Below are 20409 nucleotides of genomic sequence, written 5' to 3'. Positions count from 1 at the left end.
GAGGCTGCCCCGCACTGCTGGGGGGTGGGCATGATGGAAGACATGAGTGGGGGCCTGGTGGCGGGTGCCCCTGGATGCTGGTGGTGGTGGGCGACATGTGTGGGGGCCTGGTGGAGGGTGCCCTGCACTGCTGGGGGGTGGTGGGAGACATGAGTTGGATATGAGTGGGGGCCTGGTGGAGGCTGCCCCTGCACTGCTGGGGGTGGGGGTGATGGGAGACATGAGTGGGGGTCTGGTGGAGGCTGCCCCTGCACTGCTGGGGGGTGGGGGTGGTGGGAGACATGTGTGGGGGCCTGGTGGAGGGTGCCCTGCACTGCTTGGTGGTGGGGGTGGTGGTAGACATGAGTGGGGGCCTGGTGGAGGGTGCCCCTGGATGCTGGGGGGTAGGGGTGGTGGGAGACATGTGTGGGGACCTGGTGGAGGGTGCCCTGCACTGCTGGGGGGTGGGGGTGGTGGGAGAAATGGGTTGGAAATGAGTGGGGGCCTGGTGGAGGGTGCCCCTGGATGCTGGGGGGAGGGTGTGCAGGGGGACATGAGTGGGGGCCTGGTGGAGGGTGCCCTGCACTGCTGGGTGGTGGGAGACATGAATTGGACATGAGTGGGGGCCTGGTGGAGGGTGCCCCTGGATGCTGGGGGGTGGGGGTGGTGGGAGACATGAGTTGGACATGAGTGGGGGCCTGGTGGAGGGTGCCCCTGGATGCTGGGGGGTGGGGGTGCAGGGGGACATGAGTGGGGGCCTGGTGGAGGGTGCCCTGCACTGCTGGGGGGTGGGGGTGATGGGAGACATGAGTGGGGGCCTGGTGGAGGGAGCCCCTAGATGCTGGGGGGTGGGGGTGCAGGGGGACATGAGTGGGGGCCTGGTGGAGCGTGCCCCAGGATGATGGGGGGTGGGGGTGGTGGGAGACATGAGTGGGGGCCTGGTGAAGGCTGCCCCTGCACTGCTGGGGGGTGGGCGTGATGGAAGACATGAGTGGGGGCCTGGTGGAGGCTGCCCCTGCACTGCTGGGGGGTGGGGGTGGTTGGAGACATGTGTGGGGGCCTGGTGGAGGGTGCCCTGCACTGCTGGGGGGTGGGCATGGTGGGAGACATGTGTGGGGGCCTGGTGGAGGGTGCCCTGCACTGCTGGGGGGTGGGGGTGCAGGGGGACATGAGTGGGGGCCTGGTGGAGTGTGCCCTGCACTGCTGGGGGGTAGGGTGATGGGAGACATGAGTGGGGGCCTGGTGGAGGCTGCCCCTGTACTGCTGGGGGTGGGGGTGATGGGAGACATGAGTGGGGGCCTGGTGGAGGCTACCCCTGCACTGCTGGGGGGTGGGGGCGGTGGGAGACATGTGTGGGGGCCTGGTGGAGGGTGTCCTGCACTGCTGGGGGGTGGGGGTGGTGGGAGACATGAGTGGGGGCCTGGTGGAGGCTGCCCCTGCACTGCTGGGGGTGGGGATGATGGGAGACATGAGAGGGGGCCTGGTGGAGGGTGCCCCTGGATGCTGGGGGGTGGGGTGGTGGGAGACATGTGTGGGGGCCTGGTGGAGGGTGCCCTGCACTGCTGGGGGGTGGGGTGGTGGGAGACATGAGTTGTACATGAGTGGGGGCCTGGTGGAGGGTGCCCCTGGATGCTGGGGGGTGGGGGTGATGGGAGACATGAGTGGGGGCCTGGTGGAGGCTTCCCCTGCACTGCTGGGGTGGGGGTGATGGGAGACATGAGTGGGGGCCTGGTGGAGGCTGCCCCTGCACTGCTGGGGGGTGGGGGTGGTGGGAGACATGTGTGGGGGCCTGGTGGAGGCCTGGTGGAGGGTGCCCTGCACTGCTGGGGGGTGGGGGTGGTGGGAGACATGAGTTGGACATGAGTGGGGGCCTGGTGGAGGGTGCCCCTGGATGCTGGGGGGTGGGGGTGGTGGGAGACATGGGTTGGAAATGAGTGGGGGCCTGGTGGAGGGTGCCCCTGGATGCTGGGGGGAGGGTGTGCAGGGGGACATGAGTGGGGGCCTGGTGGAGGGTGCCCTGCACTGCTGGGTGGTGGGGGTGGTGGGAGACATGAGTTGGACATGAGTGGGGGCCTGGTGGAGGGTGCCCCTGGATGCTGGGGGGTGGGGGTGGTGGGAGACATGAGTTGGACATGAGTGGGGGCCTGGTGGAGGGTGCCCCTGGATGCTGGGGGGTGGGGGTGCAGGGGGACATGAGTGGGGGCCTGGTGGAGGGTGCCCTGCACTGCTGGGGGGTGGGGGTGATGGGAGACATGAGTGGGGGCCTGGCGGAGGCTGCCCCTGCACTGATGGGGGGTGGGGGTGATGGGAGACATGAGTGGGGGCCTGGTGGAGGCTGCCCCTGCACTGCTGGGGGTGGGGGTGATGGGAGACATGAATGGGGGTCTGGTGGAGGCTGCCCCTGCACTGCTGGGGGGTGGGGGTGATGGGAGACATGAGTGGGGGCCTGGTGGAGGCTGCCCCTGCACTGCTGGGGGGTGGGGGTGATGGGAGACATGAGTGGGGGCCTGGTGGAGGGTGCCCTGCACTGCTGGGGGTGGGGGTGGTGGGAGACATGAGTTGGACATGAGTTCGGGCCTGGTGGAGGGTGCCCCTGGATGCTGGGGGGTGGGGTGCAGGGGGACTTGAGTGAGGGCCTGGTGGAGGGTGCCCTGCACTGCTGGGGGGTGGGGGTGATGGGAGACATGAGTGGGGGCCTGGTGGAGGCTACCCCTACACTGCTGGGGGGTGGGGGTGATGGGAGACATGAGTGGGGGCCTGGTGGAGGCTGCCCCTGCGCTGCTGGGGGTGGGGGTGATGGGAGACATGAGTGGGGGCCTGGTGGAGGCTGCCCCTACACTGCTGGGGGGTGGGGTGGTCGGAGACATGTGTGGGGGCCTGGTGGAGGGTGCCCTGCACTGCTTGGGGGTGGGGTGGTGGGAGACATGAGGGGGGGCCTGGTGGAGGGTGCCCCTGGATGCTGGGGGTGGGGGTGGTGGGAGACATGTGTGGGGACCTGGTGGAGGGTGCCCTGCACTGCTGGGGGGTGGGGGTGGTGGGAGACATGAGTTGGACATGAGTGGGGGCCTGGTGGAGGGTGCCCCTGGATGCTGGGGGGAGGGTGTGCAGGGGGACATGATTGGGGGCCTGGTGGAGGGTGCCCTGCACTGCTGGGGGGTGGGGATGGTGGGAGACATGAGTTGGACATGAGTGGGGGCCTGGTGGAGGGTGCCCCTGGATGCTGGGGGGTGGGGGTGCAGGGGGACATGAGTGGGGGCCTGGTGGAGGGTGCCCTGCACTGCTGGGGGGTGGGGGTGATGGGAGACATGAGTGGGGGCCTGGTGGAGGGAGCCCCTAGATGCTGGGGTGTGGGGGTGCAGGGGGACATGAGTGGGGGCCTGGTGGAGCATGCCCCAGGATGATGGGGGGTGGTGGGAGACATGAGTGGGGGCCTGGTGGAGGCTGCCCCGCACTGCTGGGGGGTGGGCATGATGGAAGATATGAGTGGGGGCCTGGTGGCGGGTGCCCCTGGATGCTGGGGGTGGTGGGCGACATGTGTGGGGGCCTGGTGGAGGGTGCCCTGCACTGCTGGGGAGTGGTGGGAGACATGAGTTGGATATGAGTGGGGGCCTGGTGGAGGCTGCCCCTGCACTGCTGGGGAGTGGGGGTGGTGGGAGACATGTGTGGGGTCCTGGTGGAGGGTGCCCTGCACTGCTTGGTGGTGGGGGTGGTGGTAGACATGAGTGGGGGCCTGGTGGAGGGTGCCCCTGGATGCTGGGGGGTAGGGGTGGTGGGAGACATGTGTGGGGACCTGGTGGAGGGTGCCCTGCACTGCTGGGGGGTGGGGGTGGTGGGAGACATGGGTTGGAAATGAGTGGGGGCCTGGTGGAGGGTGCCCCTGGATGCTGGGGGGATGGTGTGCAGGGGGACATGAGTGGGGGCCTGGTGGAGGGTGCCCTGCACTGCTGGGTGGTGGGGGTGGTGGGAGACATGAGTTGGACATGAGTGGGGGCCTGGTGGAGGGTGCCCCTGGATGCTGGGGGGTGGGGGTGGTGGGAGACATGAGTTGGACATGAGTGGGGGCCTGGTGGAGGGTGCCCCTGGATGCTGGGGGGTGGGGGTGCAGGGGGACATGAGTGGGGGCCTGGTGGAGGGTGCCCTGCACTGCTGGGGGGTGGGGGTGATGGGAGACATGAGTGGGGGCCTGGTGGAGGGAGCCCCTAGATGCTGGGGGGTGGGGGTGCAGGGGGACATGAGTGGGGGCCTGGTGGAGCGTGCCCCAGGATGATGGGGGGTGGGGGTGGTGGGAGACATGAGTGGGGGCCTGGTGAAGGCTGCCCCTGCACTGCTGGGGGGTGGGCGTGATGGAAGACATGAGTGGGGGCCTGGTGGAGGCTGCCCCTGCACTGCTGGGGGGTGGGGGTGGTTGGAGACATGTGTGGGGGCCTGGTGGAGGGTGCCCTGCACTGCTGGGGGGTGGGCGTGGTGGGAGACATGTGTGGGGGCCTGGTGGAGGGTGCCCTGCACTGCTGGGGGGTGGGGGTGCAGGGGGACATGAGTGGGGGCCTGGTGGAGTGTGCCCTGCACTGCTGGGGGGTAGGGTGATGGGAGACATGAGTGGGGGCCTGGTGGAGGCTGCTCCTGCACTGCTGGGGGGTGGGGGCGGTGGGAGACATGTGTGGGGGCCTGGTGGAGGGTGTCCTGCACTGCTGGGGGGTGGGGGTGGTGGGAGACATGAGTGGGGGCCTGGTGGAGGCTGCCCCTGCACTGCTGGGGGTGGGGATGATGGGAGACATGAGAGGGGCCTGGTGGAGGGTGCCCCTGGATGCTGGGGGGTGGGGTGGTGGGAGACATGTGTGGGGGCCTGGTGGAGGGTGCCCTGCACTGCTGGGGGGTAGGGTGGTGGGAGACATGAGTTGGACATGAGTGGGGGCCTGGTGGAGGGTGCCCCTGGATGCTGGGGGGTGGGGGTGATGGGAGACATGAGTGGGGGCCTGGTGGAGGCTTCCCCTGCACTGCTGGGGTGGGGGTGACGGGAGACATGAGTGGGGGCCTGGTGGAGGCTGCCCCTGCACTGCTGGGGGGTGGGGGTGGTGGGAGACATGTGTGGGGGCCTGGTGGAGGCCTGGTGGAGGGTGCCCTGCACTGCTGGGGGGTGGGGGTGGTGGGAGGCATGAGTGGGGGCCTGGTGGAGGGTGCCCTTCACTGCTGGGGGGTGGGGGTGGTGGGAGACATGAGTTAGACATGAGTGGGGGCCTGGTGGAGGGTGCCCCTGGATGCTGGGGGGTGGGGGTGCAGGGGGACATGAATGGGGGCCTGGTGGAGGGTGCCCCTGGATGCTGGGGGGTAGGGGTGGTGGGAGACATGAGTGGGGGCCTGGTGGAGGCTGCCCCTGCACTGCTGGGGTGGGGGTGATGGGAGACATGAGTGGGGGCCTGGTGGAGGGTGCCCCTGGATGCTGCAGGGTGGGGGTGCAGGGGGCTATGAGTGGGGGCCTGGTGGAGGGGGCCCCTGCACTGCTGGGGGGTGGGGGTGATGGGAGACATGAGTGGGGGCCTGGTGGAGGCTGCCCCTGCACTGCTGGGGGGTGGGGGTGATGGGAGACATGAGTGGGGGCCTGGTGGAGGCTGCCCCTGCACTGCTGGGGGGTGGGGGTGGTGGGAGACATGAGTTGGACATGAGTGGGGGCCTGGTGGAGGGTGCCCCTATATGCTGGGGGTGGGGTGCAGGGGGACATGAGTGAGGGCCTGGTGGAGGGTGCCCTGCACTGCTGGGGGGTGGGGGTGATGGGAGACATGAGTGGGGGCCTGGCGGAGGCTGCCCCTGCACTGCTGGGGGGTGGGGGTGATGGGAGACATGAGTGGGGGCCTGGTGGAGGCTGCCCCTGCACTGCTGGGGGTGGGGGTGATGGGAGACATGAATGGGGGTCTGGTGGAGGCTGCCCCTGCACTGCTGGGGGGTGGGGGTGATGGGAGACATGAGTGGGGGCCTGGTGGAGGCTGCCCCTGCACTGCTGGGGGGTGGGGGTGATGGGAGACATGAGTGGGGGCCTGGTGGAGGGTGCCCTGCACTGCTGGGGGTGGGGGTGGTGGGAGACATGAGTTGGACATGAGTGGGGGCCTGGTGGAGGGTGCCCCTGGATGCTGGGGGGTGGGGGTGCAGGGGGACATGAGTGGGGGCCTGGTGGAGGGTGCCCCTGGATGCTGGGGGGTGGTGGGAGACATGAGTTGGATATGAGTGGGGGCCTGGTGGAGGCTGCCCCTGCACTGCTGGGGGTGGGGGTGATGGGAGACATGAATGGGGGTCTGGTGGAGGCTGCCCCTGCACTGCTGGGGGGTGGGGTGATGGGAGACATGAGTGGGGGCCTGGTGGAGGCTGCCCCTGCACTGCTGGGGGGTGGGGGTGATGGGAGACATGAGTGGGGGCCTGGTGGAGGGTGCCCTGCACTGCTGGGGGTGGGGGTGGTGGGAGACATGAGTTGGACATGAGTGGGGGCCTGGTGGAGGGTGCCCCTGGATGCTGGGGGGTGGGGGTGCAGGGGGACATTTGTGGGGGCCTGGTGGAGGGTGCCCCTGGATGCTGGGGGGTAGGGGTGGTGGGAGACATGAGTGGGGGCCTGGTGGAGGCTGCCCCTGCACTGCTGGGGTGGGGGTGATGGGAGACATGAGTGGGGGCCTGGTGGAGGGTGCCCCTGGATGCTGCAGGGTGGGGGTGCAGGGGGCTATGAGTGGGGGCCTGGTGGAGGGGGCCCCTGCACTGCTGGGGGGTGGGGGTGATGGGAGACATGAGTGGGGGCCTGGTGGAGGCTGCCCCTGCACTGCTGGGGGGTGGGGGTGGTGGGAGACATGAGTTGGACATGAGTGGGGGCCTGGTGGAGGGTGCCCCTATATGCTGGGGGTGGGGTGCAGGGGGACATGAGTGAGGGCCTGGTGGAGGGTGCCCTGCACTGCTGGGGGGTGGGGGTGATGGGAGACATGAGTGGGGGCCTGGTGGAGGCTGCCCCTGCACTGCTGGGGGGTGGGGGTGGTGGGAGACATGAGTTGGACATGAGTGGGGGCCTGGTGGAGGGTGCCCCTATATGCTGGGGGTGGGGTGCAGGGGGACATGAGTGAGGGCCTGGTGGAGGCTGCCCCTGGATGCTGGGGGGGGGTGGGTGGTGGGAGACATGAGTGAGGGCCTGGTGGAGGCTGCCCCTGGATGCTGGGGGGGGGTGGGTGGTGGGAGACATGAGTGGGGGCCTGGTGGAGGCTGCCCCTGCACTGCTGGGGGGTGGCGGTGGTGGGAGACATGTGTGGGGGCCTGGTGGAGGCTGCCCCTGCACTGCTGGGGGGTGGGGGTGATGGGAGACATGAGTGGGGGCATGGTGGAGGGTGACCCTGGATGCTGGGGGGTGGGGGTGCTGGGAGACATGTGTTGGTGATCAGTAGTGCAAGGTGACATGTGGGTTGGCTAGGGGGCATGGCCATGGTGGATGGGTTGCCTGTGGGACATGAGCAGGGGTGCAGGGTAGTCCCCTGTGGTGTGGGCTGCCTGCAGGGGCCGTGGAGGGTATAGAGGGAACACCTGGGAGGACCCACACGGCCAAATCACGTGTAGCATTCCCCGGCACCACCGAAATACACGTACCCTGCTGAAATCGCATGTGAATCTTCCCGCGCACCTCGGAATACACGTACCCAGGCCAATCGTGTGTGGAACTTCCCGCGCACCCGAATTACACGTACTCAGGCGAATCGCGTGTGGAACTTCCCGCGCACCCCGAAGTTCACGTACCCAGGCTAATCACGTGTGGAACTTCCTGCACACCCCGTAGTACACGTACCCAGGCTAATCGCATGTGGAACTTCCCGCGCACCCCGAAGTACACGTATCCAGGCCAATCGCGTGTGGAACTTTCCGCGCTCCCCGAAGTACACGTACCCAGGCCAATCGCGTGTGGAACTTCCGGCGCACCCAGGAACACACACACATGCTATTTTTCACACAGCGGGTGTCCGTGTTTGTCGGTACCCCTTTGCACCTCATTTGTGCTAGAGGGCCACTGTATGGACCATTCATCATGGCTGTATATGGGTGCTTTTTGTTAGCGCTCATTTTGGCGCACCTTTTTTTCAGGCGCAGGGACGCTACCGCCTGCTTTCTTGTGGCGTACTTGTTTGGCCCTGTGCGCATCTTTCACCGTGTGCTGGTTTGCCCAGGTTGTAGGCGAGCGTGTGGGCATTCCGCGCACTTGCCTCCTGTACTTCCCCCGTGACGCCCATGTTTTCACGCGTTGTTCCCCATTCCGAGTGTTACGCCCCGTGTTCCGCCTACTTTTGTGATGTGCGCCGCGCTATGTGCGATTTCGCAGTGTCCGTGGTGCACGCTGTTGGATGACCTATGCGCCGGCGTGTGCGGCGCACTTTTTCAGCGCACATCCAATGTTTTTCTCGCGCACAGACTTCCATGAATCGATGTGCGCTGGTTTCCCTGCGATTTTCGCACTCGCACTGCTATTTTCGCACTTTTACTGCGATTCGCACGTTTTGGCACCTCTGCGTGGGAATTTTCGGCGCACATTAATTCCATGAATCGACCCCTATGTGTGGTTCACTGATGATACCCAGACGCCAGCCACGCACACTGAAACTTTTATTTGACATTTACTGCAAAGAACATGTTTAAAAGAAAAGTTAAAACATCCCCTGCAAATGGTACCCGCTATTCATAAAATCTACTCGACTATGCAAATGGGTGAAAGGACTTTGTCAGCCCTGGGGGAGTGTCTGTAAAATGCGAAAGGTTAGCCACAAAAATAAATAGGTATGATAAAAAGCATCTCAAAGCAATCATACTCATAGAGTAAATAGATCCCTGGAGGGTACCTACAGTGTATGGTATTGCAGTAGATCTGTAGATCTGTGGACTCAATGAGACTATTGATCACTACTTTGCATAAACCTCTAGTCAGCTGTGTGTATTCATTATGTAAAAGGAAAGACAGTAAGCAGAGTGGATGGTGTAACAGGCAGCATGTTCTGCATACTAGGTGGACCATTGTAGTTTACTGTCATCTCACTTTCAGGGTATCTGGTATAAAGCAACAGGGTGATAAGATAGAATGTCAAGGACCATGGAATCAGCTCATGGGTTGAGCACCAGTTTCATAGAAGAATGCAACAAACAGGTCACATAACTATGCCATAAAACGCATGTGTCCGTGTGATCATCTACATATTCAAGTGTTCAAATATGACACACCTTCCAATTCATAATGAACTGTAGTTAAAACTCTGAGATTTAGATACACTAACCTAAACTTGGCTGTAAAGCATGGAGACAATGCAGTGTTTTACAGTAGCAATACTGTCATTATGAATCATGTAACAACTGCATTTTCTAGGAATGTAATTGCATGACTGTCTTTACAAAAACATTAAAGTGATCAATTACTAGTCAATAGTGGAAAAGGTCATCCTGTGATTGGGCAGGTTGGTGTTCATTCCCAGCATTGGTATTAATAGTCCCTCATGCATCGATGTCTACAGAAATAACATTGGCAGAGACCCAGGGTCTCACACATTCTTGTCTATGACCCTTTAAAGCTATTCTCTGTTTTCATTTGTTATTGGTTGGTGTTTCATTTCTATTTGATCTGTTTGTTGTATATTTCATTTAAATAAGTCCAGCCACATAGTTTCAGTTATATCTGGTGGTGTTTTTGTGTAACTTTGCTTTTTACCTAAATGGTCTGTAAAAACATCTATCATTTTGATCTTTGCAAGATCTTCATTTTGTTTATACTTGAAGTTAATGTCAAGTTTTTCCCAGTTCCCTTCTTTTATTTCTCAGGACTTTGGTTGTATTATTTCTTTCAGAGATGATTGAAGTATTCCGTCATCTGCACATGACATGATATTTCATTATTTATTTTCTGTGTTGCCAAGTGTGTGGTAATGGGGCTGGTTTAGGTTTCCAGCCTTGGTGTCATGTCTTCATTAAGGTAGTATGTTGCTCTGCATTGTTGACATATGATGAGTTGTCTCGACTGAATTCCTATTAATCCGTTTATTTGACTGATTGATCTTGGGCTGCCGAGTCCTGATTGTTGTGTTGATGGTATGTCCAGTTTTTTGTGGATCTCAGTGTGCAGGTCTTGTACACTCTCCCCATATTGTTATGCTATTAGTTACTTATAGATCGTGTGTGACCACCTAAGGGATTCTTGGAGCTAATAACTTACAGGAATTCATCCATCCCAACTCTCCATTTGACAAATACTGTCAGAGTGTGATTTCCTAAATACTTGGTGATTCTCCAGTCCTTTTAAAAGAATGGATCATTTGATGCCTGCTCAGATTTGATGAGCAACTGAACCTTTTCTTACATTCAGGGCACCTAAACAACTTTACTCCAGTATGGATTCTCTCAGATCTTCTCAGAGCGGAGGAGTAACTGAAGCTCTTCTTGCACTCTGTGCACTTGTAGGGCTTCACCTCGGTGCTGATCCTGTGTTGGTGCATAAAATGTGATGAGCTACTGAAGTTTTTCTTTTCATTCTATGCACTTGCAGGGTTTCCCTCCAATATGGGTCCTCTGATGTATTATCAGAGGTGAGGGGTGACTCAAGCGCTTCATTTTGGGACTTTTTACCCAGTATGGGCCCTCTGATGTCTTATCTGAATCGAGGAGTGACTGAAGAGCGTTTTGCACTTAGTGCACTTTTAGGGCTTCACCCTAGTATGGACTCCCTGATGTTTTCTCAGAGCTGAGGACTGACTGAAGCTTTTCTTGCACTCTATGCACTTATATGGCTTTACCCCAGTGTGGGTCGTCAGATGGCCTCTCAGAGTTGAGGAAAGACTGAAGCTTTTCTTACACTCTGTGCATCTGAAGGGTTTCACCCCGGTATGGACTCTCTGATGGTTTATCAGATTTGAGGAGAAACGGAAGCACTTCTTGCACTCTGTGCACTTATAGGGCTTCACCCCAGTATGGACCCTCTGATGTTTTATCAGAATTGAGGACTGACTGAAGCTCTTCTTGCACTCTGTGCACTTATATGGCTTTACCCCAGTATGGACTCTCTGATGTTTTCTCAGAGCTGAGGACTGACTGAAGCTTTTCTTGCACTCTGTGCATTTGAAGGGTTTTACCCCAGTATGGACTCTCTGATGGATTATCAGACTTGAGGAACTACTGAAGTTCTTCATGCACTCTGTGCATCTGAAGGGTTTTTCCCCAGTATGGACTCTTTGGTGGTTTATCAGAATTGACGAGCTACTGAAGCTTTTCTTGCACTCTGTGCATATGAACGGTTTTACCCCAGTATGGACTCGCTGATGGTTTATCAGAGTTGAGGGGCGACTGAAGCTCTTCTTGCACTCTGTGCATGTGTAGGGCTTTTCCCCAGTATGGACTCTCTGATGGTTTAACAGACTTGAGATCTGAGTGAAGCTCTTCTTACAATCTGTGCACTTGTAGGGCTTCTCTCCAGTATGGATCCTCAGATGTATTCTAAGAGCGGACGAGGTACTAAATCTTTTCTTGCACTCTGTGCACTTGTAGGGCTTTACCCCGGTATGCACTCTCTGATGGTTTATCAGACTTGAGATATGAGTGAAGTTCTTCTTGCACTCTGTGCACTTGTAGGGCTTCTCTCCAGTATGAACCCTCTGATGGATAATCAGAGTTGAGGAGCGACTGAAGCTTTTCCCACACTCTGTACACTTATAGGGTCGATCACCCTGGTGATTTCTCAGGGGCGTGATTAGACTGGACCCGGGAGTGATGGTTGTCACACAATCACTGTGGGCAGATGCATTCTCCATTGGATGGTTATTCACCGACGTGGAGGACACTTGGCTCTTCTGAGGGATTGACAGTTTCAGTGCATTGACGCTGCTCCTCTTCTGTGGCTTTTCACTTCTTTCTCTGTATATCCAATCTTCTCATGTTCATCTCGATCGTTGCTTTTGGTAATGGTGCTGCTCTCTGTTGAAAGAAGCAAAGATGTACGATTGTTTTCATGTCATTGTACAGCCAGTAATAAAATATGGCTCACAGAGGTACCCCCAAAACCCAACTACCACTCTGGGCGATACTGGGTATGTATGTTCTCCCCTGGGGCCTTCAAATTGAATAGATGACTTCACGTAATGTCAACATGACTTGAAAAAGCATGAACGTGGATGGATACATTGTTACAGCAAGTGATGCTAGAGAGTACATCACTCATGGGGTCATGGGTATATTTTAAAGTGTGTACAATCCTGCAGACTTCCTGCTGTTCTAATTCCCCTCTCTACATCCCCACCCCTACAGTTTATACAATCCTGCAGACTTCCTCCTGTTCTAATTCCCCTCTCTACAGCCCCACCCCTACAGTGTATACAATCCTGCAAACTACTTCCTGTTCTAATTCCCCTCTCTACATCCCCACCCCTACAGTGTATACAATCATGCAGACTTCCTCCTGTTCTAATTCTCCTCTCTACATCCCCACCCCTACAGTGTATACAATCATGCAGACTTCCTCCTGTTCTAATTCTCCTCTCTACATCCCCACCCCTACAGTGTATACAATCCTGCAGACTTCCTCCTGTTCTAATTTTCCTCTCTACATCTCCAGTCCTACAGTGTATAAAATCCTGCAGACTTCCTCCTGTTCTAATTCCCCTCTCTACATCCCCACCCCTACAGTGTATACAATCCTGCAGACTACTTCCTGTTCTAATTCTCCTCTCTACATCCCCACCCCTACAGTGTATACAATCCTGCAGACTTCCTCCTGTTCTAATTCTCCTCTCTACATCCCCACCCCTACAGTGTATACAATCCTGCAGACTTCCTCCTGTTCTAATTCCCCTTACATCCCCACCCCTACAGTGTATACAATCCTGCAGACTACTTCCTGTTCTAATTCCCCTCTCTACATCCCACCCCTACAGTGTATACAATCCTGCAGACTTCCTCCCGTTCTACTTTTCCTCTCTACATCCCCAGTCCTACAGTGTATATAATCCTGCAGACTTCCTCCTGTTCTAATTCCCCTCTCTACATCCCCACCCCTACAGTGTATACAATCCTGCAGACTACTTCCTGTTCTAATTCCCCTCTCTACATCCCCACCCCTATAGTGTATACAATCCGGCAGACTTCCTCCTGTTCTAATTCTCCTCTCTACATCCCCACCCCTACAGTGTATACAATCCTGCAGACTTCCTCCTGTTCTAATTCCCCTCTCTACATCCCCACCCCTACAGTGTATACAATCCGGCAGACTTCCTCCTGTTCTAATTCTCCTCTCTACATCCCCACCCCTACAGTGTATACAGTCCTGCAGACTTCCTCTTGTTCTACTTCCCTTCTCTACATCCCCATCTCTACAGTGTATACAATCCTGCAGACTACTTCCTGTTCTAATTCCCCCTCTCTACATCCCCACCCCTACAGTGTATACAATCCTGCAGACTTCCTCCTGTTCTAATTGTCCTCTCTACATCCCCACCCCTACAGTGTATATAATCCTGCAGACTTCCTCCTGTTCTAATTCCCCTCTCTACATCCCCACCCCTACAGTGTATACAATCCTACAGACTACTTCCTGTTCTAATTCCCCTCTCTACATCCCCACCCCTACAGTGTATACAATCCTGCAGACTTCCTCCTGTTCTAATTCCCCTCTCTACATCCCCACCCCTACAGTGTATACAATCCTACAGACTACTTCCTGTTCTAATTCCCCTCTCTACATCCCCACCCCTACAGTGTATACAATCCTACAGAATACTTCCTGTTCTAATTCCCCTCTCTACATCCCCACCCCTACAGTGTATACAATCCGGCAGACTACTTCCTGTTCTAATTCCCCTCTCTACATACCCACCCCTACAGTGTCTACAATCCGGCAGACTTCCTCCTGTTCTAATTCTCCTCTCTACATCCCCACCCCTACAGTGTATACAATCCGGCAGACTTCCTCCTGTTCTAATTCTCCTCTCTACATCCCCACCCCTACAGTGTATACAATCCTGCAGACTTCCTCCTGTTCTAATTCTCCTCTCTACATCCCCACCCCTACAGTGTATATAATCCTGCAGACATCCTCCTGTTCTAATTCCCCTCTCTAGATCCCCACCCCTACAGTGTATACAATCCTGCAGACTTCCTCCTGTTCTAATTTCCCTCTCTACATCCATACCTCTACAGTGTATATAATCCTGCAGACTTCCTCCTGTTTTAATTCCCCTCTCTACATCCCCACCCCTACAGTGTATACAATCCTGCAGACTTCCTCCTGTTCTAATTCCCTCTCTACATCCCCACCCTACAGTGTATACAATCCTGCAGACTTCCTCCTATTCTAATTCCCCTCTCTACATCCCCGCCCCTTTCCTACTGTGTCTCACTATTAAGGCTAAAACAATCTTAACTGAAAGTACATGATTCCTAAATGTTATTTTTACTTTTCTTCTCTTTTTCTAATGTAAAATGTAATGGTAGGATGTATTTCCGCCCTTTGCATGGGATTAGTATTACCTATGATTTGCAGTGATCGATTTTAACCAGATCTTTTTAGAAAAAGACAATGATGTGTGTAAGAATGAAACCTGAGCAGTTTTCTTTAAGTGTATATAATTAATATAAATACATCCAACTGAGTCTCCAAACTTACAGGAATAAAAGCTGACCGTATAGACATGCAGCTACATTATATATTAATAAAAAAACATACAATGGTAAAAACAACAGGTTTCAGCTGTCATATTCCAGGTGCAGCCTGTGACAAAGTCCCAAGTGAGAAGCTGGGTGATGGGAATAGGGGGAGCTTGGGGACCTGTGTTTGTGATGTTCCAAGTGAGAGGCTGAGTGATGGGACTAGGGTGAGCTTGGGGGCCTGTGATGGTGATGTGTGGCAATGTCTTAAGTGAGAGGCTTGGTGATGTGACTGGGGTGAGCTGGGGGACCTGTGATTGTGATGTTCCAAGTGAGAGGCTGAGCGACGGGACTAGGGTGAACATGGGGGCATGTGATGGTGATGTGTGGCAATGGCCTCATTATGACCCTGGCGGCCACAGTATGAACGGTGCCGGTAAGGTACCAGTACCGTTCATACCGGGCTGCCACATTACGAGTTTGCTGGTGGATGGCGGTATGCACGTGTGGTCTGGCCAGACGTGCATACCGCCACCCGCGAGCAGACTGGGGTGCCAACAACGGACCTGTCATTAACGGGTCCGTTGTTAGCATCCTCCCCATTCCCATTGAGCCTTACGGGGGCTGAAATGGGAATGAGGATGTACCGGGTCTGGGTCTCGAAAATGGGAATTACTGGGCCTCCAAAGTCAGAATGGCCCAGTAATTCCCTTTTTTTGGGACCCCGGACACGAGATTGGAGGTCGCCATGCCGGTAATGACGCCATGGCTAGCTCCAAACTCGTAATTAGGCCCAATGTCTTAAGTGAGAGGCTGAGTGATGTGACTGGGGTGATCTTGGGTCCTTTTATGCGGGTGTGTGATAATGTCTTAAGTGAGAGGCTGAGTGATGGGACTAGGGTGAGCTTGGGGGTGTGTGATGGCGATGTTTGGCAATGTCTTAAATGAAAGGCTTGGTGATCTGACTGGGGTCAGCTTGGGGGCCTGTGATGGTGATGTGTGATGATGTTCCAAGTGAGAGGCTGAGTAATGTGACTGGGGTCAGCTTGGGGGCCTGTGATGGTGATGTGTGATGATGTTCCAAGTGACAGGCTGAGTAATGTGACTGGGGTCTGTTAGGCGGAAACCTGTGCAGTTCCCTCTGGGACCACTGCAAAAGGTTTAGGACTACAGGTGTTTGGCAGTAAACCCTTTTGGTAGCAGTCTGTACCACACAGATTCACTTGGTAGCTGTGGCTGAGCAGTCAGACTTCCCTCAAGAAGAGTTAGGCAGTATGTGGAGTATACAAAATAGGGCAATCTACACAGTAAGACAAGCAAACTCGGAACAAGTCTTCGGTGTAAAGATATAAAGGTATTTATCTATAACGACACATCTATAGAAAACACTCTGGCACTAATACGGTAAACAACTTCAATCACAATTACTATTAGAAAAAAGATCAATCCCTCTAACAATAGTTTGACAAGTCTAGGTTCAACGGCATCACTTATTTGCAGACAGAGGTGAATGCTTTAACCTAGATGGCACTCTAGTATTTGTTAGGTTGGGAGAGAAAAAGGCGGTTTTAGAAATCAACTCGATAGCAGTACGTATAATGAACAAAGATGCAAGACAAGAAGACAAGAACCACGGGAGATTCCAAAGTTCAGAGGCCAGGCCCACTCGGAGAGAGGCAAGGCGATATGTCCCAAAAAGTATCTTAGTGGAAATGCGTTCGAGTCTTTGTAGCAAATTGTTATCGGCAGATTGGACCAGTTCACAACAACACGCTAGAGAAAGCTTGGAGGCGGCCCTATGGAGAGGCGAGGATTAAGACACCTCACTCTATCCGGCAACAAGGGAAGCCAGGCGGACACAGTACCTTGCAACTCGGTCCAGGGTGCCTAAAACCCCTCCCACACCCCTGTGGTAACCCAGACAGAATAGCACCACTTTGGAGGGTCTCTGTACAGAAGCCCGCCAAAGTGGAACAAAGGGCTCAACCTTTGGTTTAGGAGTCAAAGAGACGAACACAGACGCCATTTTAGAAAGCCGAGTTCTGGTAGAAAATACCATCCGATAGACTTATTTAAGATAAGTAGACCGGTGGTATGTTAGAGATCAACGAGAAAACGTATCGTTCTCCAACAATGGGAAGAATCCCATAGGGTTACATTCGGGGTCGAATATAACAAGTAGTTTCCACTGCCACCAGCCAAAACTCGACGAGGAGGGACGGGACAGTGCCCCCTCGAATAACAGACCCAGGAGTAATCGAAGTACCCCTACTAGTACGTCCACAATAGGATGGTTTGCACTAGTATGTTAGTACATTTAGGTCTAGTAAAGCCAATGGTGACTTTACATGCCCGGGGAGACAGTAGTCAGTCCCTGGGTATGGAGTCTATGATGGAGGTCCGCTAGGACGCCCCAGTGCTACGGCACGGAGGGTGCGGTGTAACACACATAGCAAAACATTTGAGACCCTATGGAGTAAAAGACCCCATAGCCCATAGAACACATTGGCATTCAAAGGAATTACACACATTCATGTCCAAGAGTGGGAGAAAAAGAGTCTCACTCTTGGCAGGATGGAAAAAACAAACTCCAGAAATCCAGCAAAGCTGATGGGGGACTCACTAGGTTAGGAAATTCAGCCTAAACAGAGAATTCTCCATAACAGGGTCAGCTTGGGGGCCTGTGATGGTGATGTGTGATGATGTTCCAAGTGAGAGGCAGGGTGATGTGACTGAGGTGTGCTTGGGGGCTGTGATTGTTATGCATTTCCAGGAGGAGGTACACAGAGGATTCCCAAGTCCATCGCCACCCTGAAGTTCTCAGGTACCCTAAGACATTGATGACTCCTGGATATCAAAGACTGGGAGGCCTGAGAAGATAGAGAGGTGGCAAGACAAGGGGGAAGAGGGTAGAGTGGGGAAAGTCGAGGTGAAGGAGAGGAGTAGAATAATGGAGGAGGAAGGGAGATCACCCAAGAGAGGAGGATGGGAGGAGATTACAGAGGTAAAGAGTAGCAGTCTGGCAGAGGAAGAGTGCAGAACATTAGAAGGATCAGGAGGAAAGGAGGTGGAAGAGGACAAGAGGAACAGTCAGGAGGAGGAGGAGCCAATGGAGGAAAGAATGAGAGGAGCACAGGAGGAATATTAACAAGGAAGGACTGGAAGAGTCTGAATGGCTTTAAGCCTAGCAACCCCAGGGCCCTCGGCAATCATCCTGCAGAAGGTCTTAAAGAGTCTGCTGCCTGCAGCCTATTTAGGGGTAGTGGCCCAGGAATCACCTGAAGGGTACAAGCAACATCCTGACATCAGCTCTCTTTCGCCTTTTCCTGAAACACAATCTCTACCCCTAAAGGCTTTAATTTAATGTATTTAATTTATTTGCATTTTTAAAGTGCTACACAGCCTGGGGGCATTGAGGCGCTGTTACAGGAATATGTTTTAGTTGCGTATTCATAACACGCTTAATACCCAGGGATCTAACCTGTGTTGCTTCGTGTCGTCTTGTTTCCAAGGCGAGCACGTTGCCACTGAGCTTTTCCCCCGGCTTTGCCATATGCATATTCCTCTACCCCGATTTAAGTAAACCCTTGCTGACATGTGTCTTCCTTTCTTCTCTCTCCTCGATATAGACCTTATATTTACCTACTCCAAGATCCCTTCTACTTTCTCTGATGAATCATAAAGAGTCATCACTGATTCCCTGGCTTGTCCCTCATCTCATGTGGCCAGGGTTGGCAGCCGCTAGCTGATCCTGAGCTTGGGGGTGGGTAATATGAGGGAGGATCACATGGGAGGAGACGGCTTTTGGGACAAGGTGGTGACTTCAATAAATGAGATGTGGTATTCTTCCCTTCCGACTGTAGATCTTACAATACTCAAGTTTGTGATGACTTGTTGTCACCCAAATATCCCCCTCTGGTGACAATCAGAAAACTTTTTATGTCACTCTAAGCAAAACTCCTTGTATACCTAAAATATTCACAAAACAGAGAAACTATGTTCTGTTATTGAAAAACATCATTTTGGAACTCCAATTTCATCTATGGACTTAATTTCCCATAAAGCCTCAAGCACTGAGATGAAGAAGAGGAGGGAAGAGTTAATGCAGATTAAGCCAAGTCCAAAGATCAATGCGCAGACTAGTTGTTCCGTTAAAATTAATTTGCCCGGGAACTTTAAAAATGGGAACCTCAGCATTCAGAACAGCAATACGGGATAAAACCACAGAAGGGAAGACACATTCATGCGGCGGCTCGCAAACGCGCGGTACATTCACCAGCGTGGCTGGAAAGAGGTAGGAGCACAGCAGGCACACGTGAAGGACCACAAAAGCACTGTGAAGCATAGCAGAGCTCCTGGCGGTACGGTGGGGTCAGGAAGCAGCGTCCTCTGATTCAGGCCACAGAAGGAAGTCGGCAAGTATACAAAGAGCTGCAGGGAATTCTGACGAGATACCTGCATTACCTGGGAAGTCAATCCAGGGAGGAAGATTCACTGCAGCGGCACACGAATCACTGGCGAGTTGGCCGAGAGCGATTGGAAACCGTATGCCTTACTGACAAACAAGCAAGTGAATGAACTAAGTGAGACTGATATTTTGGACAATTCTCAAAGACGATTTAGATCATAGGCAAAACCTAATGTTAAATCAAAGTTTAAAAAGAGGAAGATTTGAATACCGACAAGAAAAAGTGCAACAGCGAGATGTGAATAATTACATATGCATGAAATGTCAGCGTGGGGGAGAGCTGACAAAAGTGTTACTCAAAGCAAATACATTGGACAAGAAAAAGTAAATGCTGATGTGTTACATTGAAAGTAACATCAACGAATTCCCAAGATGGTTGTCACACGGTAAAGACTTGTGCGCGAGCGCTCCGTCTCTAGCAGAATTTTATCCCTCAGAGCGAGTAACCAGTATTCGGATCTTCATCGATCGATGGATGGTCTTAAACCCCCCCGACTATCCGAGAGTGGACTGTTTCCCGGTTTCATTGCGGTTTGCTGTGGGCCCGCTCCTGTGATACCGGGCGTGACACCAGGCCTCTGGACTGGGGGTAGAGGTGTCCACCCAGAGGAGAACAGGACAGAAGAGTGGCTGTTCCTCTTCTCATCAGCTGAGAGAACTCCTGACGTTGGGAAGGTGTGGCATCAAAAGGCAGGCTGCCGTCGTTGTGGAGAGCATGCACCGCAGGAAAGGGTCCACGCCCAGTGGTCAGTGGTCAGCAGTGTTGGAAGGAAGTCGCAGGTCCAGGGAAGCAAAGCGGTAAAACTGCTGAGAAGTGCTCTCCTCTACAAGTAAGACGATGCTAAGAGCATGTAACGACACAATGGAGGTCATTACAAGATTGGAGGTAGTCATGGCGCTATGTGCACCATGACTTTCTCCAATAACGGGACCAAGTCCAGTGTGGTGCAATGGGGACTTACCGGTCTAGTCCGACCCTGGCGGGACCGGTAAGTCCCCATTGCACCAACCATTCCTCATTCCCATTTGAGCCCCCATAGGGTTCAATAGGAATGGGGAAGGCGCTATTTATGGGCCTGCTAATGGTGGATAACGGTTCCCGTTAGGGGACCTCGGAATCAGCAGTAGGGGATTACCGGCACCGGTCTCCTTACCGATGCCCGGTATCCCCTTCCGCCTGACTCGTAATGACCCCCAATGTTGCGGTTCCAACAGCTTGGGACAGGCAAAAGGAGAGTCACCCTGCAGGAGCCATAAGTACGGCAGACAAAGGTGCTGAGTATGCACCCACGCTAACTCATCGACATAGAGCTGCAGCCGGACCTCAGAAGCGGAACCCGAGGCGA

The 20409-nt window shown here is 54.9% G+C and overlaps 1 protein-coding gene across 1 annotated transcript in view; it reads right to left on the bottom strand.

The window, feature by feature from the left end:
- Positions 1-8572: 8572 nt before the first annotated feature.
- The window catches only part of LOC138570289 (zinc finger protein 271-like), a 28167-nt gene continuing 16330 nt past the window's right edge, over positions 8573-20409 (bottom strand). The window contains exon 2 of the mRNA XM_069649061.1: positions 8573-11931. Within this exon, the coding sequence (XP_069505162.1) occupies positions 10662-11768 (1107 nt within the window). The 5' untranslated portion in view covers positions 11769-11931 and the 3' untranslated portion in view covers positions 8573-10661. The remainder of the gene's footprint in view (positions 11932-20409) is intronic.

Source organism: Ambystoma mexicanum, chromosome 2q (genome assembly GCF_040938575.1).
Source record: "Ambystoma mexicanum isolate Mex_15411 chromosome 2q, UKY_AmexF1_1, whole genome shotgun sequence".
NCBI classification, from domain to species: domain Eukaryota; kingdom Metazoa; phylum Chordata; class Amphibia; order Caudata; family Ambystomatidae; genus Ambystoma; species Ambystoma mexicanum.
This window is presented reverse-complemented; position numbering and strand designations above follow the sequence as displayed.